Genomic DNA, 27,899 nt, shown 5'->3' on the forward strand with positions numbered 1-27,899 from the left:
GCGCTGTAGAATCTGGCCCTATGGTAAGAATCTCATGAATTTGTTATTTTGGGTCAGGGGTTGTTTCCTTGGTTGTATACTGGTTTAGAAGCCTAGGCTGAGGTTTGTATGGCCACACCCAGCTCCTTCTACGTTGGCATCAAAATCCACTAGACAACTTTGCAAGTCTCAGCCTGAAAGGGGCAACGCTGGTTAAAAAAACTATTTTTAAAAAACAAGGTTTCCTTCCCTTGTTAGTAGTGACATCTCCACTTATTCAAATAGGATTTTTCACATGTAAATTGCCAAACCCACACATTCAAAAATCACGAGTCAGGTGACCCAAAAATCATGAGATCGGCTTAAATATCATGAGGTCTTTTAAAAGCGAGCAATACTTCCCAACACACCTGACCTGCAGTATGTTGCATGTATCCTGTGCCTTACTGTAGGCCTTGCTTTCCACATGGAGCTTGATCCTGGAGCACTGAGCACTGTGTCCGTGATCCAGCAAAGCACTTAAGCATGTGGTTAATTTGCAGCCAGTGGGAATGCTCCAAGCACAGGGCTAATCCCATTGGCTTGAAGCTAAGTATGTGTTTAAGAGCTTTGCTGGATCAGAGTCCCAGTGCTTGGACTGGATGGAGTCCTTGCAGGATGGAGTCCTTGGTACCACTTAACTTCTCTTCACATTGTGTTACATAAAAGGAAGAAAAAGAATATCAAAATACTGAAGAGAGTTTTGACTTAACCCATTCCACCAGCTCTCTCACAAATTGCCATTCCTTCCCTGTCTTGAAATACGTATGAAAATAAGTAGATCATTATTTTTATTTTAACAACCTGCCACTGCTTCAGAGGGCATTATGCTCAGCATCCTGTGATTGAGTGGCATGCAAGAACTGTGAATAAGCAATGTACAAGAGAGCCTCGCAAAGGTCCACACAAAAACTCCTCAAAAACAGCAGAGATACAGTGGAAAGCTTCACTCTTACCTGGCTGGCGTATCATGATGCATCACCACAAATAATTTATTTTAATAATTGTAGTTTAAATTAACAAAGCATGTGGTGGGTGATGCAACATCTTGCTTCCTGCCACCCCCCCCCCCCTTCTTTTTTTAAAAAACACAGTGCATGTTCAATTGAAAAATTCAGCAATTTGCAACAGGAACCGATGTCCCAGTATTTCATGCAAATCAGCATAATTCTACTGCACCGAGAAATAAAAGTCAAATAGGAAATGTAAACTTGAATGTTACGATTGCCACCTGTCTGATTTTCACCCGGAAAGTCTGGGTTTCAGTTTGTGTGTCCGGGTGCCATTTGACAAGCCCTGATGTCCATTTGTTTTAAATCTGTGGAAAAGGTGGTAATCCTAAGTGTAAGGAAGGAAGCAGAACAGCAGCAGCAGCCGCTACCTTGGGGGCCAGGTTGTTTATGCCTCTAGGAGCAGCATGTTGCCTTGTGCAGCCCACAGGTAGCAAGTAACGCAGCCTTGGCCGTGCTGGTGAAGACCTTGCAAGCCATGGGGGTGGGACCTGGGGGGAAAGAGGCAGAGAAGTGGCATGGCCTCAAGGGATGAGGTGGAGGAGGGTGCAGGGCCTTGAGCATCTAGTTACCAGCCATTAGAAAGATGGCAACCCTATTGAATATACCGCTTCAAGGTCTTTGGGATGTTTCTGGATGAAGACATCTTTCAGCAATGAACTTTACATTGAACAAAGGGCACCAGCCGTGTGAGTTAGTTCAGCACAAAGTACTTAAAATGAACATCTTAAAAGCAACAGAGCACAGAACTACATTTGGTCACCTTTCCCAGTAAGATGAAGACGAGTGTTACAGCTAAAATATGTAGGATCTTGTGCTGGAAAAGGGACTTTGATGCAGTTGAAACGTTTGATGGACTGACAGCCCTGCAGACTCAACTCCTTCATTAAATTTCAGAGAGTACAAGAACATGACCATGGTTGCATCTTTCTGCTGCCATGCCCTGCCCTGACGAGCAAGGGCCTCCTCTAGATCGGAGAGGACAGTTCAGTGTTCACGGGTCATACCATCTCTGGCCTGTTGGCTGAGGCAGCCAACAAAGGCAGCAGGTAGCACCAGCTGGGATAATGGCAGGCAGATGGATCCCTCTCCACAAGGAAATGGACTGGAACCACTAAATCCCAAAATAGTCTTTTGTCTGGTGAAAAAAGTTTCCCTGGGACCTAACCCCCCCCTATTTACATTAATTCTTATTGGGAAATTGGATTCGCTTAAAGTCACATTTTTCAGGAACATAACTACAACGTTAAGCGAGGAGTTACTGTAATTTGCCACCTAGTTATTCTGACCCTGTCACGCCTGTCCTCTGACTTCTGTGCCTGGTAGCTAGATGAGATTATTTTGGTGTTAGCTGTCAATGCAGTACACCCCAGAGCAATTGGAGATATAATGCTAAACTCTCCATAGTGTAGGGGAAGTTGTGTGTCATACCTGTCTGTGTGCACATGTACACAACCACATCACAGCCTCAAACATCAGACAAAGAAATTAGAGACGTAAAAGCAGACTCTGAAGTGTTTTAATCATATCATGCATTTATATTAGCGAGACAGTCCCAAGACACACCCGTTTGAAGTATTGGGATCTGAGGTTTTGTTCAGATCCACCTGATTTATAGAACTGCTCCCATCACACAGGCTCCCAGAGCACCATACAAACTTTCGCTGATGTACAATTTACACAAGGGAACACATCATGTACAGCTGAAGTGCTGCCACCTCTGGAGTGAAAGCAGGACATAACTAACAGCACATAACACTCAACAGTTTAGGGGACCTAATGTTACTGAGGCTGTAGGGGGAATTTAAGCAGGGAGAATGTAATTAGCAGGAATTCAATTTGGACAGAGTTAACAAGAGGAAGTGAAGTTAATGACATCAGGTTATACCCCCTGCTCTTGCAAAAAGTGTCCTGGGATCCTTAAAGGCCACATAAAGGTGGGCGGGAGGACGTCAGTTTTCTGTTTCACTTCATAAATTCTACATACTGGATTGATTTGGTCCCAGTTGTTTCAAGGCTACTTGGAGTAGATATGGGGCTTCTTCTGCCTAAAATCAATGGATGCCTTGGATTTGGGGGCAGAACAATCTTTCTGAACAAATAGATCTAACCATGGCTGCAGATTCCAGAAGCCCTAAGAGTTCACAGTTTTAAAGCCATGGACTCATTGTGCTGGCCATGGGCTTTTGATGCAGCACCTTTCCAGGGACACGGTCACACTAAACTGCATGTTCACTACAGTGAATGGCACCCTATAAATACAACGGATTAGATACCGCGAGCAGAGCCAGTCAGGCTTCTTGGACATTATCACGTGCAGATGTTGATGAGAGCTCTCAAGTTACACAACCACTAAAAATGAAGGAGACAATACTTACCATCGTCTAGATTTTAAGTAGAAATGGATCCAAACCACAAAAGTCAGATCCAGATACAAACTCCTCAGATGTGTGGGAAGGGTGTTCATTCAGGCCCAGTTCTAATTTTAAGATTCACAGTGAAATTCACAAATAAAGCAACCATCTAATAATACTATTTATATCTAGACAGTGGGTCCATTAGAATGGCAACATTTACTAACAGTCACCACACCACAATATCGGATACCAAAGTTGCTGTCTCAGATATAGGGAAACACACCACTATCTCCGATCACATGCTGTGCTAACTGCTGGCAAGCCCTGGTTTTCTAACAGCGACCAACATGTAGCACTACATTTCCCACAGCACTGCACAAACATTTACCTACTCATCTGCACATTACCCCCTTTTAAGGTAGGTAAATAATATCACCACTTCACACAGAGATGGGGAAACAGACACACAGACTCCAATTCTGAACAGCAGCTGAGCTCTACTCAGCTGGTGAAGGATGTGGGGGGTCGAGGGAACCAGATTCGGGGTGGTACCCTCTGGTCTCCCAACTTAAGATGCTAGAGCACCCTGAGGGTTGCTCTAACTCCTGCACAGCTGCCACAACTCTGCGGGGCCATTGCAAGAGCTAAGGCCAACCCGAGGGCAGAGGTACTCCATGTCTCTCCTGGCACACCCTTGACATGCTCCTCAGTCAGGTGCTGCAAGGGGAGGTGGAGTAGAGTCATTCTGCTGGGTCTTTGCCACCTAGGGGACCCTCCTATGTCAGAGGAATTTCCAAAGGCTGTTCATCTGGCTTTACAGACACCGCAGTTAGCATAAAGAGGGTGCAGCAGAACCCCAGAATGATGGCCAAAGCCATACAACAACCAGTAGCCCAGGTGGGAATAGAACCAGCTGTCCTGACTGCCTGTCCTACGCTCAGTGCAACAGACCATGCTGTCTCTTATAGCAGCTGCAAGAATGGAATTAAGAACATAGAGGCTACCTATATGTCTAGTACTGGAGATGCCCTAGGAAGGAGGTCTCAGCTGGGCACAGGTCTAAAATGCAATGGTCTTAAGAGGCTGCAGGCTAAATTCTGATATCCGATTACAAGTCCCTTCGGGAACAGCAGAACATCCAACTCAAAAACCCCTTTTAAATTCACATCATTCTCATTCTTCCAGCTCAATAATCAGACTAATGCATGGCCCAGAAGATTTAGTAGATGAAAGACAAAAAACAAACACACTTGCCATATGAGGCCAATCAGTATGGACCTGTGCCAAAACACCAGATTTGTTCCCATCACTTTGATTTTAGAAACAGGCCCAAGTTGCAAAATTTGGGTATTGACTTCGGTCACCCACCAGGGGCTGGCAGGGAGGAGGTAGAAATCTAGATCAGGATTCATCCATCTCCAGTAATCAGAACATAGATCCATTGCAAAGCCATCTAGAGAACTCTTTTCCTCAAACTGTAGCTTGTGATACACTAACAGAACTGGGAGTTAACCTGTGACACCCCAGCTAACATGGCATTAAGCCAGCAGCAGTACTACATAAAGTCCTGGGAGCTCTAAGAAGCCAGCTGATTACTAACCAGAAATCAGACTGTGTCCTTACCTTGGATCAGGCTTTTCAGTTAAAGGTGCCATTTGCTGGGTCCCCCTTCCACCCCCACTTTGAACTCCAGAGATGAAGTGTGAAAGAGTTAATTAGGATTTGCTCTGTGCAAATCAGCTGCTCAGTTCACTGAAGTGTAACAAGAGGTTTAGGGAGGCCTTTCTCTCTCTGGCACCCTTAAATACTTTGCTCCTCCCACCTCTGTGCTTTAATTAGCCAGCAGGCTCTTAATCATGTCAGCCTGTCACTTGGCTTGCTCACAATCAACCTCCTCCTCCCGCCTGCCTGGCATTCCTTCACCCTTAACATCATGCAGACACTGAATGTTCCAGCAGATCCATGGGGGGTGAGGGTGGTGGCAGGGGAGCTCAGTGGGGGAGGGTAGGAGAGTAGGATAGGGATGCTTTGGGGGAAGGAACGTGATGGACGAAACTCTATAAAATAGTTGGGTAAAACACATGGAAAGCACTGTGTAAAACAACAACAACACACCAAAGCAGCATATGCCTGTCCATGAGGGAACATTTTCATTAGCATCTGGCTATAGGCACTGGAGATCCTTTTACAATGAGTAGGATCACAGGGATTGGCTAATGTTTCCGCAGTTGGCAGAGTTAGGCCTGTAGTATAAATACTTGATATGATACCGAGAGAAACTATCAGTTTGAGAGCAAGAGAGATTAACCCCAGGATCTTGGGAACCACAGCCATGTTGGGGCATTCGTGGAGGGTAGTCCTCAAAGGAATGCAGGCTGGCTGAGCCAGGATTCCCCTGGGGGTCCCAGAGAGGAACACATGCTGGAGTGGGAGTGGTGCCAACCTTCATAGGGTTTAATGTGTGCTCCCCTGGGCTAGCTGGTAAGGAAGGAGAGTGGGATGATGGTCTCACCCTCTTTTGGGAGCAATTCTTCCAGTGCATGCATACAGGAAACAAAAAGACTGGGATTGTGGCATCCTGTATCCAGAGCTTGGGTTAAGTGACTTCTCTAAGGCCACACAGGAGGTCAGTGGCAAGTTCAACCTGGGGTGGAACCTGGGGTTCTTGATCCTCATCCTGCCTTTATCAGCAGACTATCTATTTCAGTCCAGCAGTTTTCAAATGGCACAGGCACTGGTGCTGGAGCTTCAGGGTTGCATGACTGGGATTCTAGGCTCCATCTCTCCCTTAAGCCTCTGGGGCTCATTGCACTGCCTTATCTCCCATTCAGTTGTGTGCTCTCTAATCTGCAGCCAACCTTAGGCTGTTCCAAACCCATCTTAGGGACTCTTGAGTCTGAAGTGCTATAAACCATGCTGCGGACAGAGCATTCACAAATGTCTGGAAGGCAAGGGTCTCCCCAGGGAACAGAATAAAGACTAGGCTAAGAAAGCATCACTAATGGAGAGAAGGTTGCTGACTGTAGAGGAACACAGGCCAAGGAAGTCTCTGGCTGGGTGCTTCATCTAATTTCAGATCCTTCTGATACATAAAATGTTAGCGAGGGGTCTGAACAAAAGCCCTCGAGGTGAAAACACACATGCACGTTAGGGTGTTTGAACTCTAGATCCAGCTTCAGATTCTGCAGCTCAAGCCCTTCTCTATTTTCCAGCCTAGCTAGTTAGCATCCCTATCCACAGCCTCCAGACAGCTGAGCTGGTACAGCTACCATCCTGGTCTGGTAAATGGACACAAGTGCACGAGGATGCTGGTAAGCACTGTTCTAGTCTACTTATGTATTTAGTATTGATCATACACCTCATGATGTTCTCAGTTATTTACCAGTATTAGAGAAGAGCCCAGTACTCAGAATTCACACCTGGGTTTCAAACGACCTAAAGTTTGGAGGGTTTTGGTTGGGCCCATTATACAGAGGAGGCCATTTGCAAAATTCAGATTTTGCTCTAGGTTTAGATTGCAAACATGCTGACATTCAGGTGTGTTTGGGTTAAGAGAGGGAGTTAATTCAGGCCTATCTACAGTCAGACTAAAGGATGACAGAAAGCGCTCCCCAACACAGGGGAAAAAACCTGATTTCACGAGCAAAACCAGAAAGGCCGACAAAACACACGGAATAGCCTCCAAAGTAAATGATGCACATTAGTAGTTCAGATTAGATTCACTGCATATTGTTTACATGTCACAAAATAACAAGGATCTTGGATCTTCTCCTCCAAGTCTATTTCTGGTGTCCCCGGCCACACAAGAAGGTCTGTCATGTCAGTGCAAAGCCTGCTGCCTACTGAGAACAGTACTAAGGGTTTGTAAACAAGCCCCAGACAATTTGTCGTCAGGTAGGAAAAAAAGGAGCACCATTAAAATGTCAAGAGAGCATAAGCTGAACTCCGTGTAACACTAATGGATGGAGAACTCAAAAGGGATGCAGGAAAGAGTCTCACTAGAGAGGGGCCTGGGAGGCAAAGTTTGAATCTTGATTCAAAGTTCAGGGGACTTCAGATAAAGGGCTGGGATTCATGTCCCTCCTGGGCTTTGGGATTTACAGGGTTAAGTTCTTGGGGGGAGGGATAGCTCAGTGGCTTGAGCACTGGCCTGCTAAACCCAGGACTGTGAGTTCAATCCTTGAGGGGGCCATTTAGGGATTTGGGGCAAAAATCTGTCTGGGGATTGGCCCTGCTTTGAGCAGGGGGTTGGACTAGATGACCTCCTGAGGTCCCTTCCAACCCTGATATTCTATAGTTCATGGAGACTACAAACATGCAGATGCTACCACAGGCTCCACTGCTGGAGAGAAGTCAGGCTTTGGGTGCTTTCCCCTGGAGTTCTGCTGCCAGATGGACTAAGGCAGAACCAGGCTGGGTGCTGCATTGCTCCAAGCAGCCACACATTCTGCTTGAGTTTAAAGCCAACACTCAGAGGCTATGGCTACACGAAACAGCTTACAGTGGAGCTGCTGCATTGATGCAGTTCTAAGCCCATGGGAGAAAGCTCTCCCACCGACTTAATTAATGCACCCCCAACAAGCAGTGGGAGAAGCTCTCCTGTGGACTGAATGCTATGCACACTGGCACTTAGCTCGGTGTAACTTACGTCACTCAGGGGGTAGCTTATTCACATCGCTGAGTGACTTAAGTAATACCGACGTAAGTGGTAGTATAGCGATAGCCTTATTGTGAGATGAAGTGTCTTAGTGGGTTGGGAATGAGCAACAACATTGGCTGACATTTTGATGATGATGTCATCAATGTAGCACAAGTAGAGTAGGGGCGTTAGGGGACGAGAGCTAAGGAAGCGATCTTCCAGAAAACACCATCCTGGCCACTATGGACGTAGAAGCCCTCTACACCAATATTCCACACAAAGATGGACTACAAGCTATCAGGAACAGTATCCCTGATAATGTCACAGCTAACCTGGTGGCTGAACTTTGTGATTTTGTCCTCACCCACAACTATTTCACATTTGGGGACAATATATACCTTCAAGTCAGCGGCACTGCTATGGGTACCCGCATGGCCCCACAATATGCCAACATTTTTATGGCTGACTTAGAACAACGCTTCCTTAGCTCTCGTCCCCTAACGCCCCTACTCTACTTGCGCTACATTGATGACATCTTCATCATCTGGACCCATGGAAAAGAAGCCCTTGAGGAATTTCACCATGATTTCAATAATTTCCATCCCACCATCAACCTCAGCCTAGATCAATCCACACAAGCGGTCCATTTCCTGGACACTACTGTGCTAATAAGCGATGGTCACATAAATACCACCCTATACCGGAAACCTACTGACCGCTACACTTACCTACATGCCTCCAGCTTCCATCCAGGACACACCACACGATCCATTGTCTACAGCCAAGCTCTAAGTTATAACCGCATTTGCTCCAATCCCTCAGATAGAGACAAGCACCTACAAGATCTCTATCAAGCATTCTTTAAACTACAATACCCACCTGCTGAAGTGAAAAAACAGATTGACAGAGCCAGAAGAGTACCCAGAAGTCACCTTCTACAAGACAGGCCCAACAAAGAAAATAACAGAACACCACTAGCTGTCACCTTCAGCCCCCAACTAAAACCTCTCCAGCGCATCATCAGAGATCTACAACCTATCCTGAAAGATGATCCTTTACTCTCACAGATCTTGGGAGACAGACCTGTCCTCGCTTACAGACAACCCCCCAACCTAAAGCAAATACTCACCAGCAACCACACATCACTGAACAAAACCACTAACCCAGGAACCTATCCTTGTAACAAACCCCGATGCCAACTCTGTCCACATATCTATTCAAGTGACATCATCATAGGACCTAATCACATCAGCCATACCATCAGGGGCTCGTTCACCTGCACATCTACCAATGTGATATATGCCATCATGTGCCAGCAATGCCCCTCTGCCATGTACATTGGCCAAACCGGACAGTCTCTACGCAAAAGAATTAATGGACACAAATCTGACATCAGGAATCAAAATACTCAAAAACCAGTGGGAGAACACTTTAACCTGTCTGGTCATTCAGTGACAGACCTGCGGGTGGCTATATTACAACAGAAAAACTTCAAAAACAGATTCCAAGGAGAGACTGCTGAGCTAGAATTGATATGCAAACTAGACACAATCAACTCCGGTTTGAATAAGGACTGGGAATGGCTGAGCCATTACAAACATTGAATCTATCTCCCCTTGTAAGTATTCTCACACTCCTTAACTGTCTGTATTGGGCTAGCTTGATTATCACTTCAAAAGTTTTTTTCTCTTAATTAATTGGCCTCTCAGAGTTGGTAAGACAACTCCCACCTGTTTATGCTCTCTGTATGTGTGTATATATATCTCCTCAATATATGTTCCATTCTATATGCATCCAAAGAAGTGGGCTGTAGTCCACGAAAGCTTATGCTCTAATAAATTTGTTAGTCTCTAAGGTGCCACAAGTACTCCTCTTTTGCGGATACAGACTAACATGGCTGCTACTCTGAAAGAATGTTTATAGGGGACTTTGGGCTTGTTCCTGGGCAGGAGCTGGTTGCAAGTGATGGAGCCAATTTGCTTCTGCTGAAGGAGGAAGGGGACCTGGCTCATGACACACTCCCACCGCTGTGTGCAATTCCACAGTCTCAGCTCAAATCCCTCTGAGTTTGGGGGGTTTGAACCTCAAAGCAAAACTCAGCCACAACTACTTGGGCTCCACCCAATGCCATAAATCTGCACAGGCTCATTCAAATGTCTACAAACCTCACTGAGCCTGGCTTAAGTTCCTGCCTTGTTAGGAAACACCTGCCTGAGTTTCAGTTGTGAATGTTTCAAAGTTGCAATGAGAGGTGAGCCACTCTCACCTGCCCCACAATCACTGGATTTCTAGGACAACTCAGAACTGTGTCTGAGCTTTGCAGCTTGGTCCTGCTGTCTGAGAACTGACCGCTGGAGCTATGAACACAGAAGTTAACACCCTGACATAACTACCAGGCAGCTCATTGTGAAGGTGACACAGCACAGTCTGCCCCAGGTACAGGTAGCTAGCCTGTCACAGGATGTTAAGCTTTTCAAGCCCTGGGATGGGGCCTAGTCTGAGACAGAACCCCCTGCCGCTGCATCTATAGCAGGTAAGTCTTTGCAGATTTTAAGAAGCTGGCAGGTGGCCCTTGTTACAGTGATCGGCCAATTAACCCAGCAGGAGGTATATAAGCTGCTGATGTTCAGCAAGAAGATACCTGTGTAGAGAGCAGGAAAGGGACCATTCTCCATGATTTCATTTCCTTCCTGCTATTTCAGGAGTGTGAAAATAGCACTACTCTGGGAGCTCAGCTAGAGGGAGCATGGGTGTGTTGGATAGTTCTTTCCTGTAAAAGGACTAAGAAACCCAGTACTGGAGGGAAGGAGGGGGACAGAGGGCCCAGCTGTACCCTCAGTTACATGGGTTTTTGTCCTACTGAAATGAATGGGAGTTACAGCTGGGTGACTGAGGGATCAGCTGGGCCCTCCATTGCCCACCATCTTGGGTTGTCATTTACTCCTGTGTAGAGTGGGGCTAAGACACCATCATTTGGATTTGGGGACACTTGACACCCACTTCCCTGGGCTGTAAATGGGGGCTCAGGTACAGGGCCATAGAGGATCAGACACTGTGTATGTGTTTATCTTGGGTAAGGCAGGAGCACCTGGGCTCTTTGACCCTCCTATTGAACCAGAACTACAGCTAGCATTTTTAAAAATCCGATTAGATAAATGTGGACTGGCTGCTGGCAGCCTTACAGGCAGGACTAAGCTGTAACACTTTTTTCTGTGAGGAGGCCCGCTTATTTTAATGGGAGTAGCTTCAGAGCATGGTAACACACAACTTGAGTAAGAGTAGCAGAATATGGCCCTAGATAAATAATAACAGTATCTCAAATTCCACCAGCTACTTTCCAGCTCTCTTAATCTTCATGCTTTAGGGTTTGGGATGATCTTCAGGTGGGGTCAGGGAGAAATTGTCCCCCATGATAGAGCACACTTCTCAATTAAGTGTATTTGGACAGTACTTACAATGATCTACATTGTCAGCTCTCTGGGCCAGGGACAGTGTGTCTTTGTTCTGTGTTTGTACAGCACCTAGCACCCTGGGGCCCTGAGCCATGACTGGGCTGCAAGATGCTACCATAATGCAAATAATGAATAATAATTTTGCATTCCTCTCACACAGCTGGTATTGTATTAAAAACACAAAATCCTCAACACTGAGCTTTGAGATCTCACACTTGTGCAAACAACAAAATGGAATGCAAAAGACTGGTTTAATGTAACCTTTTTAGATGGCTCTTTTCTTCTCATGACCTGTCGTGCTTAGCCACTGAAGGGTTGAAATATTCTGGAAATGTGTTAATCCACCAGGTTTGTTGCATCATTAGTCACAAGTGCCAGCACAATAGAATGATTTACAATCAAGGGCTGGAGCAAGGAGATGGTTCTTACCCAGTACCCTGGAGGTCAATATTGTGAGATGATGACAACCAAGAGAAGAAACAAATAATGGAGGAGAGAGTCTTCCACCAAGAGTGCCCTGCCATCAGCCCCCCACCATTCAATTCTAAGGGGCCGGACTGTGGAGTCCCTTCTCATACTGAGTAGTCCCCTCCTCCACAGTGAAGCTATTTGAGGAGTATGGTACCACTGCAAGGTGTAAGAAAGAGCTCCAGAGCTGGTACAGAGGCTGTTCTTATGGCACCTCTAGCTTTGACTAAAATTGAAGAATAACAAAACAAATCAACCATGCGGGAACGTTGAGTTCCCTGAGCTTTTCAGACTCATTTTGCTGACTCGAGAGGTTTAGGAACTTTGGCTCAGCACCTGAACTAGATGCGCATTCAAACTATGATCATTTGAGGGGTTGCTCAAGTCTAGTTCAATGATTAGGAAGGGAAGCTGGAATTGCAACAATAAGGGAACCCTGACAGACAAAACCCGGATGGAGACATCTGTCCATTTGCTGATATTTTTTGGTAATAACTTTCCCTGTTTGGGTTGCATCCTAATGGCTAATGACAACAGGCTAGAGAAGAAAGTAGCCTGCTACTGATCCCCTGCTACCTAGCCAAAAGAGCATGCAGAGCAAAGAGCAATGTGCTTTATTAAAGAAAAGAGTAAGTATTCATGGACGCTACGTCCTCGCTGGTCTAACTCTTAGACTATTGCACCTACTGTATATGTCATTAACATTGATGGACCTAGCCCCAAACCCCAGGCTGAGTAGATGTTTGGATCTGAATGTGACCTTCCCAAATGAAACACTTCAGTGTTTCAATTCATTGCCTCTAGGAGTTAAGAAGAACTTAATTCCACTTCTCTTCAACCCCTACCTCCCCACCAAAACTTGGTATGCACACTTTGGAGGGGCTGTAAGCAGAGGTGAAAGTAAGCCGGTATGGAGGAGTAAGAAAAGGAGACTGGCTGAGGGAGGGAGAAGCCTGCCCCTTGCATAAGAAAGGTTTAAACTCAGCTGTTCCCTGCGCTCCCGGGATTAGGAGCCCTTTTCTGGCATGCTTGTTAATTTCACTCACAGTTGCTGGGGGGGAGGGGAACGGTGTGTGTGACCATGGCAGGGGCAGTTCTTTTCTGCCCCCGGGATGAGGGGATCTCCTATACACAAAAAATACAATCAAAATCAGGAACCATTTCCAAGTTCAAATCTATCCCTTCCCTCCCCAGCAGAGGATCATGGTTGTGATGTCCAAACTGCTTGTAATCCTCTTTGAAATGTTACTGTTTAAAAAAAAAACACACAAAAAACATGGTGGGAAGATGTGTCATGATGCTCAGGGTTTATTTTGGGCAAAGCAATTTTGCTAAAGCAACTAAAGAGTCACAGGGAAAGCAAATAGCCCTCATAGACAAAACCACAAAGGGATTGGAGGGGAAAACTGGATATTCAGGGAAATTATTGTGCCTCCTTTGAAAGAAATAGTAGTTTTCATTCCACTCTCTTTATATATTGATTTAAACACCTGAAATGTCCTTAGGACATAGGGCGCAATCTCAGATCTCTTTTTGTTTTGTCCTGCCTGCAGAATGCAGAGGCTGAAATTGACAAAACTTTCTCTAAATATCTTGTATATTTCATGAAGGCTATTCCAGTTGTCCTTCATTCACCCCTGCCTTCCCCTACTACTAGCAGGGCCGGCTCTAGGTTTTTTGCCGCCCCAAGCAAAACATTTTTGGCTGCCCCCCGTCCCAGCCCTGGGCTCCTCGCCGCACCCCCCTGCTGCCCCAGCCCTGGGCTCTACCCCCATCCCACACCACCTGCCGCCCCAGCTCTGGGCTCCCTCATTCCTCCCCACCATTGCCCCCCCCACACACACCTCCTGCCGCCCCAGTCCTGGGCTCTCTCCCCCCCCCCCCCCACCTGCACCCTCCTTCCACCGCAGCCCTGGGTCATTGGTAACTTGCTCCCACAGCAGGTCATTCAGCAGGAATTTTAGATGTGCACAGAACACAGACAGGATTGGTACCCATATGGTTACAGAACTGCAGTAAAGTGGAACAATTTTCAGCTTGTGTGATTGGAGGATATCTGGATGCATATTATAAGACTATCCTACATAAATGAGGAAAAGTTGAGGTGTCTTTATTATTCTTTTGTTCCTCTCTTTCTTTCTATGGGGAATTTGCCAATGCAATATCACTGTCTTCCTTTTAAACAAACAAACAAACAAACAAACAAAAAAGCAATGGCTGTTGAAAATAGCAATTCCAGTCCTAATAACCACTGGGAAGCATTTCTTGCTCAATTTTATCCTACTTTTTCTACAGCAAGTTACAGTGAATCACTATATTTCATTTGGGAGAAATGAAGTAACAGCTACCCAAACTGAGCTTGAGCACCCCTGCATTTTGAGGTGTTCAAATCTGGAAGGCAGGTGCTGGGGGGGGGGGGCGCAGCTGTGGCTCTGCGGGGGAGCACAGCAGCATGTATGCAGCAGTGTGTCTGGCACTGCGCGGAGCCAGACACACTGGTCTGAGTGGCACAGTAAGGGGGCTGGGGGGTTGGATGGGGTGGAGGTTTGGGGGGGCAGTTAGGGGCAGGGAGAAGGGGGGGTTAGATGGGTCAGGGGGTTGTGGGGGCAGTCAGGGGACAGGCAGCGGTTGGATAGGCATGGGAGTCCTGGGAGTTTGTCAGGGGACAGGTAGGGGGTGGGGTCCTAGGGCGGAAGTTGGGAGAGGTTTCAGGAGGGGGCAGTTGGGGACAAGGAGAAGGGAGGCTTAGATGGGGTCCTGGGAGGCAGTTGGGGCAGGGGTCCCAGGAGGGGGCAATCAGGGGACAAGGAGCAGGGGGGTTGGATGGGTTGGGGTTTCTGTGGGGGGCAGTTGGAGGGAGTGGATGGTGGCAGGGTGGGACTATCCACCCTCCCTCCCTGTGGAGTGTCCTATTTTTTTAATGTTAAAATATGGTATCCCTACTCACAGTGCAGCTCTCCATTCACAGCAGGCTGCAACATGAGGTCTCAGCTACCTCCTTCCCTCCCCCCCTTTCCTGTTGGTAGTGGCCAAGGGAATGCTGGGAAGTGCAGTTCTTTCCCTGCTCCAGGGCTGGCTCTATAGGCAGGGAGCTAACCAAGGAACTACAGCTCCCAGGGCCCCCTGTTGGTTCTCAGCTCCAATGCTGGATCCCTGCCGCCCCTGCAAATAGGCTGCCCCAAGCACGTGCTTGCTTTGCTGGTGCCTAGAGCCGCCCCTGACTACTAGCCACCCATTGGTGTGCCCCCTGTACTCTTTTATGTGCCTGGAAGGGAGATTAAAAAATCCTTGATATCTGACTTGCTAGGAAATAGGGAGGATCTAGGGAAAGCGGGGCATTGGTGGGCATGGTGCAACGCAGTCTCTTGCCCCCCTGGCTCCCTCCCTGGCTGGCTGGCTATGTTTTTTGCCTTGGTTACTTACTCCTTGGCAGATCGAGCCCAGCGGCATCTGCCGGCTCTCTGCAGGCAGCAGCAGCCCACAGGGGCTGGTTGCTGGGGTCGCTGCGGGTCGATGGCAGGGTGCAGCTGCATTGTTTGTGACACATTCATACACATACATACTGTATGTATTACTATCCCGTGGGGAGGGTGCCGGTGCCCTTTTGAGGGATGGGGGCCAGGGGAGACAGTATTTCTGCTGCTCACACCTCAGGAACTTCTGTAAGAGGCAAGGTCTGGCTGGGCACTGCCAGCATATCTGTGGGCACCCAGCTTTTGGGTTGCTGCTTAATGGTGTCCCTAGGAAAACTTCCAGCCTCAGCAGCTGCTGTCCTCTCTTCCAGGCTGTGGGAGGGAGCTGCCCGGGAGACAGGGGAGGAGACGGAGGTCTGGGGGGCATGTGGCAGCAACAACACAAGCAATAGGGGGTGGCAGGTGGGGGCTGCAGCTCCAACGGGAACCACTACCCACAGCAAAGCCGCCCCAGCCCCTGGCTCAGTCCTGGCACGTGGAAGGTGTGAGTGGGCTAGCACAGCGGGGGCAAGAAAGGGGCATCCACGGGAAGGACTGGATGGAGCAAAGCATCCTTATAGCAACTCCCACATTGGGCCATACAGCTGCTCTCGCTGCTCTCCCTGTTGTTGTGCCATGTCTCGAGATGAATGTGCTGCACGTCGGCCCTTTCCAAGCCACAATTTCACATATGGCATGGGATTCCACTGAGTATAAGGAGGTCCCACACATGAAATGAATAGCAAGTCCGCCACATGACAAGTGGTAAGTGCAGTCCGTTTCACTGTAATGATGTTGTTCATCGCACTGAATCCCCTTTCTCAGTCAGCACTGCAAGGATGAGTTTTTTAAGTTTACCAGGAATGTTTTTTCCTCCAAAAGCCTTGAATTCAACAAATCCCTCAGTTGATCAGCCAATGCTCTTATTTCCTTTTCTCCGCAATGGGGATTCCCTGGATTCTCTTGCCATTTTTCGGGATTCAAAACTGACAAATTGTTAATTAAGTTCTTATAATTGAAAGACCTTTCTTCACGTGTGCTTTGATCGGCTTCGTTTGAGGCAGTTGTAAATAGCAAGCCTGCGCAATTACCATGTAGGGGTACTGTATGGCACTCAAAAGCTAACTTTGGAACATCCACATGAATGTCTTCCTGGGAAAACAAAATCTTCTTGTCTTGCTTCACAGATCTAAATCTACTCTGATCCAGGTATATTCTAAATGTATATGTACAGAATGGATGGATCTCTCAAAAAAGATAGCTCTTCAGTGTAGGAGTTGGACCAACAAACAGCCCCCTGGGGAAGGACGGACTCTATTAAGCAGCACACATTAAGCAGAAGTTCCTGAGGGGTGTGAGCCCAGAAACACTTGTCTCCCCCCCCCCTTAAAAGGGCACTGGCACCTTCCCCACAGGACAGTAATACATACAATATGTATGTATATGAATGTGTGTGTCACAAACAATGCAGCTGCAGCCTGCTGCCGACTGCCCCGACCCCAGCAACCGGCCCCTACTATTGTATTATAGTAGTATTGGAGATCCCCTCATCCAGGGGGCAGAAAAGAACTGCCCCTGCCATGGTCACACACACCTCCCCCCTGCCAACAACTGGGAGTGAAATTAACAAGGATGCCAGAAACAGCTCCTAACCCCAGGGGCAGAACTGCCCAGGGAACAGCTGAGTTTAACTATTCTTATGCAGGCAGCAGCAGCAGGCATCTCTTAGCCAGTCTCCCTGCTCACTGCAAGCTAGAGTCTAGAGGAGATCCCCTGCTGAGTGGGGGAGGAACGCAGAGCCTTACTGTCTGCAGCCTGGCTGGAGAAGGAGGGAGGAGATGAGAAACCAAGGTGACAGTGAGTTTTCCCCTTCCACCTGCTTTTATTAGCTCTGGATTTAAGCTGTGCAGCCAAATGCTTGTATTTGTTGTGTATATTAGTATTGGAGATCCCCGCATCCCGGGGGCAGAAAATAACTGCCCCTGCCATGGTCACACACACCCTCCCCCCCACAACAACTGTGAGTGAAATTAACAAGGATGCCAGAAACAGCTCCTAACCCTGGGGGCTGAACCGCTCAGGGAACAGCTGAGTTTAAACTGTTCTTATGCAGGAGGCAGGCTTCTCCCTCCCTCAGCCAGTCTCCCTGCTGCAAGCTAGAGGGGAGTCCCTGCAGCCGCTGCTGAGTGCCAGGCAGGGGGAAAGCATAGACTAGCATCGGGAGCCTGGCTGGAGGAGGAGGGATGACATGGAGAAAAATGTGACAGTGAGTTTTCACTTTTTCAGGCTTATTTCAATATTAAAGTTTTATTACAGAAAGGATTTTTAGTAGTAGTAGCAGCTTTATTTTCTATATCTATGTCATGCAATGGGAGGGATCCATGAAGTACACAGGAGAGGTGGGTTGCTTGCTTGCGATTGGACCATATGGGTAAGAAATGTAAATTACTTTAACCCCTGCCCAAACCCCAGGGCTCCAAGCTGCCTCTGCAACTGGTAGCTCCGGGGGTGATTTAAAGGGCCCCAGGCTCCTAGCTTCAGCTGGATCCCCGAGCCCTTTAAATCCTGATTTAAAAGCCCTGGGATTTAAAGGCTCCACCTCTTCTGGTAGAGGCCACATCTCTTCCAGTTGAGGCCCTGCCCCCTCCGCAGGACTCGGAGTACCGGTAAGTCCTTTAAGTTACTTTCACCCCTGGCTGTAAGACATCAGGCACTGATGAAGTTAAATCAGCATTCTGTAGCATTGCAGTTTCTAACTGCAGGTGTGGTGAGAAGGAATGTGCTCAATAGGAGGCAGACAAAAAATCCGGGCCAACCTTTCTGCTGCCCCCACCCCCAACTCAGCAGTCTCTTGCCCCTATAGCTGAGAAATAGAGCTTGGATAATTAACTAGAATGATTAGTGTTGTTCTGTGCAGCACAGAAAATACTGGGCCCCAATTTGCTTGTGTTCAAAATACAGCCCACCCAGGGAATATATAAAAGCTTGAGTATTTAGAGAGGCGGCAGTGGTCTAGTGTATTGGCACAGAGCTGGGAGACAGGAGTTCCTGGGTTTGCATATCAGTTCCACAGAGGACTAGCCAAGTTCTTTTCTGGCTCTGTCACCAGGATATTTGAGGGCTTCACAAACATTGGTGCATTTACATTTCCAACACCCCAGTCAGGTCAGGAAGTCTCATCCCCGCTCCATAATCAAGCAGCTGAATCACAGAAAGATTAAGGGTTTGGTTTTTCACACATGCGAACAGCTCCACTTGCACTGGAGAGGAGCTGCCAGTGTCCTGCCCAAGGTGGCTCAGACTGGGGGCCCAAACACTGAAAGTCCCAAAACTCAGAGGTTGCTTTTGAAGAGGCTGGACTAAGTGGCTTGCCCACGGACACACAAGAAGTCACTGGCACAGCTGGGAACAGAACCCATGAGTGTCCAAATCTCCTACATGACTTTACAAATCCCTCCCCAGTTCTCCTCCAGTAACTGAAGGCTTAGCCTAGATTAAAGCAAACAAGAATTTGCCCATCAAGCCATGAGTTGCACCCATGACACTTTGTCACTGGCCATGTGACCCATTCCACATAGCTCAGCAGGGCTCAGCAAACATTTCCCTCCAGATAACTGTAGATATTTCAGTTTTGGGCTCTTGCTGTCTGCCACGTGGAATCAGTAAAAGCTGTGAATCTAAGAGCAGATTGGGAAGACACTAAGGAAAACATTTGAAACATATTTCCATCCCTTCCAGCATCTCTGCCTAGATTCTCCAGCTGTTCCCAAACCTCAGTTGATAAAAGTCTTATTTCTGCACCGCTCTGTATTATTTAGCTCTCTCTGGCATTCTGAGATGGGCAGAGTGGGCGTGAAAGATGTGTGACATGGTTCAGATACCAGTTGCTGCTCCCTCTGGAGGAAACCTTGCCCTGGGCCTCCGTGGGGGCATAGTGAGAGAGCTAATCGTGCCTCCTCCCTCCCTGTAGCTTTCTAGCACTCACTGACACCCCAAGGCTGGGACATCTAATAAGGTGGCTGCTGCTCCATGGGCCCAGTGAGATGTGGTCCATCATGGGAGGGGCAATCAGGCCCCCAGCCCTTCAGAAATTATGCAACAGCCTCCCGTATGCAAAGGATGGGTAGAGAAGCAGGAGGGAAATGATGGTATGAGCCGCCAGCTTGATAGCTCAGAGATCCATCAAGCTCTAAGCACATTCCATTTCCTGTCCAGTGTAGGGACTATGCGTAAGGGCTGGATTTCACCGGCTACATTCTGATAAGCTCACCTTTGTTTTCTGTCTCCCCATCTATCGCTCTAACCTTCACATGACTCATTTAGTGATCAGAGTTCTCCATCTCCTCTGCCCCATGGACGACAGCCCAATCGTATTAATCTCCCATGCAAGCCATATGCAGCATTTAGATTATTTCTTCCCTGCCTTTGCTCCAGATTGACAGACCTGGAGCTCTTTAATCTCAGGCTGAAATGAATATTTGATCTGTGGATGGGGTTGAAGGTTATACATAAAAACAAATTATATATTAAATGAATGAAAGGAGAAATAGCACTGAGAGTTCTCCCTGGTGTCCTATGTGCCTCTGGCAAAAAATTCATACTAGACCAAAATATGTCGCAGCCCCTAACTTTGTTTAGTCACATCGAAAGAAAAATACCCGACTAGTTAGAGCTAGCCAGGGCCTGGGCCTGGGTTCCAGTGCAGGACACCTACCCAGACACTGAGAGCTGTGTGCCCACTCCCTCCCTCCTCAGAGCAGGGCAGGACAGAGCCTAGGTGATCAACACAGCTGAGCTGGCATGGGAAGTGTCCTCCATTGTTCCTGGGGTAGGCCAGTGGAAAATTATTACCAGTTCTCCTCCACTCCCCAACCAAGGAAGAAATGGGGAGGAATTGTGACTCCGAGGGGCCTCTTGGAGCGCCTTCTGGGCTCTGCAGCTGGCCTCTTACTCAAGGCAATGCCTGACAATACAGCCTGTCTCTGGAATAGCATTCATTAATGGTTCCCAAGTTCTGATTAGAAAAAAATATTGCAATGAGAACACGGGGTCAAATTCAGGCCAGGTGTAAAATAGTGCCACTCCATCAACATCAATGGAGTCACCCCTGACTGACAGTGGGGCAGAATGCAGCTGCTTTGGGAGGCAGCAGGATTAGCATGGCATAAAAACTGGCCTGATTTGTCCCATAAGCTTCTCCAGCATCCTCTTCCATGACCTGGATAAAGCGCTTTCCCTGTGTGGAGGGGCGGAGTGCAGAAAAGGCACAGCACTCTCATGCTGTGAATAGTCCCTACATGCTTAGCGTGATGGAAACCTTGAAGCTGCTGCCTCGTTTGCATTGTCCTGGAGGGGGTTTGTGTTACTGCAGTCGGATATATGTAACCCTTGAATCCCAGCTGCAGTATGTGTGTGCCTCAGACAACATGGGGAATGGGCATCAGTTTGAGGCAGCAGAGTTAGGTGGGAGAGGAGTCAACCAGACTCTGGAACACTGAAATCTGGGCCTGATGGCGCATATGACATGGGGAGGAAGGGGAAGAAGAGACTGGAGAGGCTGTTCTCCTGGTGCCTGCAGGAGGTCAAAGAAGGCAGGAAGCTGCCTTTCCCATTTGTCTCATTTGTAAAGCTCTAGCATCTCTGAGAAGCAACAGTCTCCCCCTCCGGGGGCTCTGACCCTTGTCTTCCTAACTACCCCATCCCCCAGTGGGCTTGCCATGGGGATCACACTATGGGGAGAAGGGTTTTACAGGCAAGCCTCATCCACGACAGTGTCTCTAAAGCTTTGTGCTTCGGTGCAAAGCTTTTCAAGCCTGATGCACTTGTGCCTCGTAGGGGTAAAAATATCAAGACTCATCTCAGAGCTGCCAGTTCTCTTTCAACCCAGAAATTAACTAACATGGCAATTGGGCCTGGATGGGATTCTGAACTCCCGACATTGTCTCCTCCTAAGAATACAAATCTGTTTTACCAGTGCTGCATCTCTATTGTCAAGGAACAATCAACCCCTTGACTTCCTCTCTGTGGTGTATGGAAAACTATATTAAATTGTGTAGCTATCACTTTAAATCCCAGAGGTTTCCTGGTCCTGCTTGCCGGCAAGGGCACTGTGTAGGGAAGGGTGAGATCAGAGTCAGTCTGCAACCAGGTAGCCCATGGTAAGGTGGGGTGAGTTATGCCTCTGTTTTATGGAGCAGCCTGCTTTGTCTTTCTCTGTTTTTGGCTAGCGTGGGTTATCATTCTGGATAAAGAATAAAAGTTGTGTTACGTTGCAACCTTCCAGCAAGAATATTTGTGTTTTTATCTCACTTCTTTCTGTGTGCATGTTGTAAACATAACACTCCTAACCAAAAACATGGCAGAGATCCAGACGCAATTTCTGGTCTTTCAACACAGATCTGTTCCCTTCCCTCCTCCCCCAAACTTTTCACACTAGCTTTGTTACAATGGAAACTGTGTGGAGTTCACATTATAAATCCTGCATCAGCATGACAGAGAAAGAGAAAAACAGCAGAGAAACAACCAATCAGCACTGCCAGCTCCAAGTATTTAAAAATAATGAAATTGGCTGAAAATTAATGAGATTTTTAAAAAAGCAATACAGGGGGGGGTTGTTGTTGTTTGTCTTTTGGTTTCTGAGCCTTTGGGATTCACTCCGGTCACATTTTGAGGCTTTTTTCTGCAACTATGAGTGCTAAAAACATACTGCTTGTTTTCAATCCAAGATGAGATTCTCAGCTAATCCCATGCCTCCTGCAGCTGGGGCCTTCAGAAACACACCACACATCACAGGGGTTCTCAAACTGGGGTCGTGACCCCTCAGGGGGTCACAAAGTTATTATATCGGGGGTCACAAGCTGTCAGCCTCCACCCCCAACAGTGCTTCACCTCCAGGATTTATAATAGTTTTAAATGTAAAAAAAGTGTTTTTAATTTATAAGGCGGGGGTCGCACTCACAGGCTTGCTGTGTGAAAGGGGTCACCAATACAAAAGTTTGAGAACCACTGAGTTGTATTATGAGACTCATGACAAAATCTGTGGCCAGATACAGAAAGGCAGCATGGTGGTAAGCAGATGTCTGGCATGCATTTAGCTCAGAGGGCAGGGATAAATTTCTCCAGGCGGGGCTTGTGCCTTTCCATGTGTGGGCAGCACCTTGCGCATAGTGGTGCTCTCAAAATACATGTAATAAATAAATAAATGTAGGAGCCTTTGGTGGTGAAGCTACTGAGTTTGATCCTTGTTGAGGACTGTGGTATCTGTACAGCCATGGGTCACTACAAGATGGCACTCAGATATGGGGCTTGAATTCCTTTGCGTCACACATTTTTGGCTACAGTAGGTCAGAAAAACCTAGACAAAACTATATTCCGTTAGCAAATGCAGTTCCACTAAAATTGAAATACTTCACAAAATCAGGTCAATTTCACTGGAATTCATTTCAGAAGAAAACCAGGAAAAAAGTTCCAACAATGCTGAAATGGAACTAAACATTTCATTTTTTTATTTGGAAACAACTTTTTGGTTTGCCCTTTTAAAATTTCATATTATATTATATCATAAGGAACATTTTAAAAAATGTCAATCAAAATTTTCATTTTTTGTTCTGATTCAGAATGAAGCCAACTTTCAAAATCCTTCATAAATGGAATTTCCATCCTCCCCACAGCTCTACTTTTGACTAGCTTACTTAACACACGGGGGGGGGAGGGGGAAGAGGGGGAGCGAGAGAGAGAGACCTTGTCACCCTCTGTGGTCAGACCCTGTTGGACAGCTTACCACTTACAGAGGAATTTAGCTCAAATGATAGAATCTTGTGATTGTGGTGCTGAAAGTCAGGGTTTGATTCTCTCCCCCCTCCCACCCCAAAAGGGTGCCATCTATCCAAGTTTTCCTACACCAGGTCCCTTTTTTGAGGTAGCTGTCCCAGATGAAATGGTTCAGGTGTCCCATTTTTTTGTATCTCAGAGATGGCAATCCTATCCCCCATTAATTCCCCCGCCCCTTTGCAGTGTACTCACTTTAATCAACTGGCTGAACTATTCAGGCCCAGTGGAAATAGTCAGGATTCTCCGCCAGCGATTCTGGTTTCTTTTCACATGTAACTATTACATAATAATGCATACCTATGAGAGAGAGACAGGGAGGGAAACGTGTTATATTAATGCCACTGCCCCTGGCATTCATTGCACTTACCGAGGAGTCTGGGATAGAGAAGTCATCCCAGAATTCATAGGAATCCAAGGAATTCTGGAACTTGTAGGGCAGGCACCATTAGAAATGTAGGCTGGGAGCAAGGCTTGCTGGGAAGATAGGGAGTGGAATAAAAGCCAAGCTATGCTCTGTGTAGAGGTGACCTTGAAAGTCTCTTTTCCTGGGGACAGTCTCTTAGGTCCCTCCAGGCAAGGGCAAACAGACAATGGGGGAGAAAAGAGAGATGAAGATGGAGAAAAAGAAAATATGGATGATAAAAATAGATGGGAGGAAAGAGGCCAAATCAGAGAAAGTCTGGTCACTCACAGAGCTATACACAACAGGGCAGCTTTGCCCCAGCACCATCCAGATGCACAACCACCACACTACAGCCACAGGTAGCAATGCAATCATGACTAAGGCTAAGATTTTGTCATGCATATTTTTAGTAAAAGTCATGGACAGGTCACGGGCAATAAAGAAAAATTCACAGAAGCCCATGACCTATCCATGCCTCTTACTAAAAATATGTATGACAAAATGGGGAGCTCCAAGCTCCCCACACCATTGAGGGGAGCCTGGCTCGGAGCCGCAGTGTCCCTTCACCGCCTGCAGCGTCTCGGAGCTCCGGGACATCCCAGCTGCCCGCGGCAGCTCTGTGCTCTGGGGTACCCTGGCCGGGGGACCCACGGGGGACCCATCGTCCACGGTTGCTGGGAGTTCAGGGTCTGCCCACTGCCTGGGAGCTCTGAGGCACCCCTGCCCTGGCTGGGAGCTGCGTGACACCCCTGCCCCCCGCCCTGGCTGAGAGCTGCGAGGCACCTCTGCTGCCCTCTGCAGCTGGGAGCTTGATCCAAGCAGTTCCCAGCTGCCAGGGCCATTGGGGGACCCTACAGCTCCCAGGCGCTGGGGCTCAAGTCACAGAGATCTCTGGAAGTCACAGATTCCGTGACTTCCATGACCTCTGTGACAAAATTGTCACCCTAATCATGACCACCTCTATTTGCATGAGGCATTGCTATGGATTGAACACATGCCCTCTAGAGGGAAAAGGCAGCACGACTGAATTTTGTTCAGTAAGCAAAAGCCAAAAACACGAGACCAGTGATACCATTCAACCACCTGATACTGAGAGGGGAATAGCTTGTATTGGAATATAGACCCAACCTAAAATGTAAAATGTCACGTTTCAAGTGGGTTTCATTGATGGGCTTTAAAGTAAATTTCCTCTGTCAAGATGAAGATACCAGAAGATAAGATGTTTGGCTTATAGCCCAGTTCTAAAATAGAAAAATTATTGCAAATGCCTCGTTTCTCAGAAGGAACTGGAGGTGATGAAGTGGAATATAATGTTTTATTTTTAATGTTGCTGATGAATGAATGTTGAGTGACTGGGGGATTGGCTAGTTTTCCCCCCCTCCCAATTAGCTATTTTTATAGGATATTTATATTGAATTTTACATAAACTGGTGATACAATATAATAGAGATTTTTTCACTCAGATAAGACCATGTTAACTTCCTCAGACATGGTCCTTTTTCTTTTCTTTCTTTTTTTTTAAGCTCAGAGACATCTCAGGCCTTTTTATTCTTTTTAATGTAGGGTGTGAAAGTGTGGCTGCGAGAATGCAGGTGTGTATGAGCACCCATACAACCCACATGGGCAAGGTGCCTGAAAGAAATGTTCCGCAGGTTTAAACAGTCCTAAATGATGTCTCGTAAAATTACTCCCTAAAGTGTGTTCTGTGTTTTATGTTTAAAAATCCTGAGAGACTTCAGCTTGTCCTCTGCAATTTCTGGAAAATGCACTGTCAAACTTCTAGTTATCAAAAATATTCCATTCAAGTCTATGCTATAATTAGGGCTACGATTTTGTCATGGAGGTCACAGAAGTCACTGAATCCATGACTTCCAGAGACCTCCGTGATTTGAGCTCCCAGCACTTGAGAGTTGTAGGGTCCCCCGCCACCCTGGCAGCTGGGAACTGCGGGGGCCAAGTTCCCAGCTGCAGAGGGCAGCAGGGATGACCTGCAACTCCCAACTGGGGTGGGGGCCAGGGATGCCCCAGAGCTCCCAGGCAGCAGGGGGCAGAGGTGCCCTGGAGCTCACAAGCAGTGGGGAGACCCCGGGGTCCTGGCCACCACGGGTGGCAGGGAGATCCCGAACTTCTGGTCACTGTGGGCGGCCGGGGTGCCCCTGAGCACAGAGCCACCGCGGGCAGCTGGGGTGTCCCGGAGCTCCGAGCCGCCAAGGGTGGTGGAGGGACACTGCAGCTCTGAGCCAGGCCCCCCTGGGTGATGTAGGGAGCCTGGAGCTCCCCATTTTGTCATGCATACTTTTAGTAAAAGTCACGGACAGGTCACAGTCTTCCATGAATTTTTCTTTATTGCCTGTGACCTATCCGTGACTTTTACTAAATATCCATGACAAAATCTTAGTCTTAGCTATAATCATCTCCGGTGGGGAGAGGAAAGGGTTAGCCACCACATAGCAATTCATTTCCAAGGTTGTGGTCCAGACATAAGATAATAATTTGGTTTCATATTAAGCTACTTAACCATTCAAATGATAGATCTGATTGATTTTGGTCACATTCTTTAGTTGGATTTATAAGCAAACAGCCACTTTTTTAGAATTTGTCTAAGGACTGATTATTGTTGGCATTACTGAGTCTAACTTGTTTGGTTTGTTGATTTCACCTTGACTGGACAGTTGTTTTGCTTTATTCTTAGTTTAGTTTAATATTATTAACAGTAGCTTAGCTTTGGTGATAAAGTTCCTTTGCTTTTATCTTTGTTTAAGTGTTCTAAAAAGATTGTTTATAAATCATATTTCTTTTAACAAGCAATCTGGGTCCAGATCCCTTTGAGACCTGGGATAGATACCAGCCAGTCAACCTAAAATCCTGTCCTGCTCCCCTAATAAGCCTATGGTTCTCATAGGATATACCCTGGACACACATGACGGGGAGGAGAAGGGAGGTGGTGGCCACAGATTAATAAAAAAAAATCAGAGAACAGAAAGGAAGCAAAGAAGCAGCAGGAAGGTTCTCAGAGGGATGTCAAAGAGTTTGTCTGACTGGACAGATGATGTTTTACAGGCCTCAAGAGTTATTTCAGGACCTGCTGGCATCCTGAAAGATAAGCCTGGAAGCCTGACTGCTGCCCAACAAAATTAGAGCGGTTCCAGAAAGAGAGAGTGAGAGATGGAACCTGCAGTGTAAGGTCTGCTGGATAGGTTTCTGCTCTACACTGGGGTCAGTTTTAACCTGGGCTGTGCCCCTTCACAGGCAGCCTCCCACTATATATAACATCATTTAAAATGTTTGTTTCCAGATACTGTGGAAAAATCTTACCAACTGCTCCAGATACGCACTGAGAAAATGTTCTTTGGTCAAGTGGTCTGCGATCCAACAGCACTGGGTTTGTTGTGATCGGAGCAGCTGGCAGGCTGTCATTGGCACGGTCCCCAGGGGTGGCCCGTCCATATAGACGAACTAGGCAGTCGCCTAGGGTGCCAAGTTAAATGGGGAGAAATTCGAGGGAAAAAAATCAAATGGAAAAAAATACAAATAAAATAACAAAGATGTTATTTCAATTCCCATGCGTGTACGGAGGGAATATGAATTATAATTCATTTCTCTACATTTCTGAGAATTTATTAGTATGTTAAATCTTTAATTTACTGCAAAAATAAAAAATATTTTGGCGAATTTTTTTCTTCAATTTGTGACGCAGGGTCAAGATGACACTCCGCAATTTTGATAAGCAATAACTCAGCCACAATGAAACACATCCGCCAGTGGCAAGAGCTGCAATGCTAGTGACACCTAACTCAAATATACATCAAGGTCGCATAGCTGAAATTCATGTAGAGTGGAGATATCGCGAGTTGATACATGTCAAACGGTCATTTTAACACACATCGCAAGTAGATGGTTAAGAATCAAGCGAATACCGTGGAAAATTGTATTTCTTGGTGCCAAAGAATAAAGAATAACATCTTTCAGCATTATAAATCCAAAATGTGAGTATCTTTAAGCGTTATTATTGGGCTGTATAATTATGAACTTTTCTTTGTTATAACTGGTTCACATGTAATAAATAAGGTACATAAAAAAGTAACAGCGTTAACGCTTAATAGACTACGAAAGTGATGACGTCACACTCCAAGCAGGTAACCAGGAGGAAGGGGATTTACTTTCCAAACAACCGGTGTCGGGTTATAACGTCGAAAAAGGTCATTTTGTTGCCGTATAAATGCTGTAACTAACTGTTTTAATAGGTAAGTGAGTGTATGTTACTAATCAT

General features: G+C 46.9%; 1 protein-coding gene across 50 annotated transcripts in view; it reads right to left on the reverse strand.

The window, feature by feature from the left end:
* Positions 1-27,899, reverse strand: part of SORBS1 (sorbin and SH3 domain containing 1) — a 289,445-nt gene that overhangs the window by 114,124 nt on the left and 147,422 nt on the right. For 8 of the 50 annotated variants that reach the window (XM_054034674.1, XM_054034660.1, XM_054034667.1 and 5 more), the window contains exon 1: positions 5,009-5,112. The exons of 4 other annotated variants lie outside the window; for them this stretch is intronic. In XM_054034674.1, the coding sequence (XP_053890649.1) occupies positions 5,009-5,040 (32 nt within the window). In that variant the 5' untranslated portion in view covers positions 5,041-5,112. Of the gene's footprint in view, positions 1-5,008; positions 5,114-23,418; positions 23,524-26,944; positions 26,964-27,899 lie in introns of those variants that run through there. 38 more of the 50 variants (XM_054034694.1, XM_054034693.1, XM_054034684.1 and 35 more) reach the window with 10 other exon arrangements.

Source organism: Malaclemys terrapin, chromosome 7, assembly GCF_027887155.1.
Source record: "Malaclemys terrapin pileata isolate rMalTer1 chromosome 7, rMalTer1.hap1, whole genome shotgun sequence".
In the NCBI taxonomy this organism is placed as follows: Eukaryota; Metazoa; Chordata; order Testudines; family Emydidae; genus Malaclemys; species Malaclemys terrapin.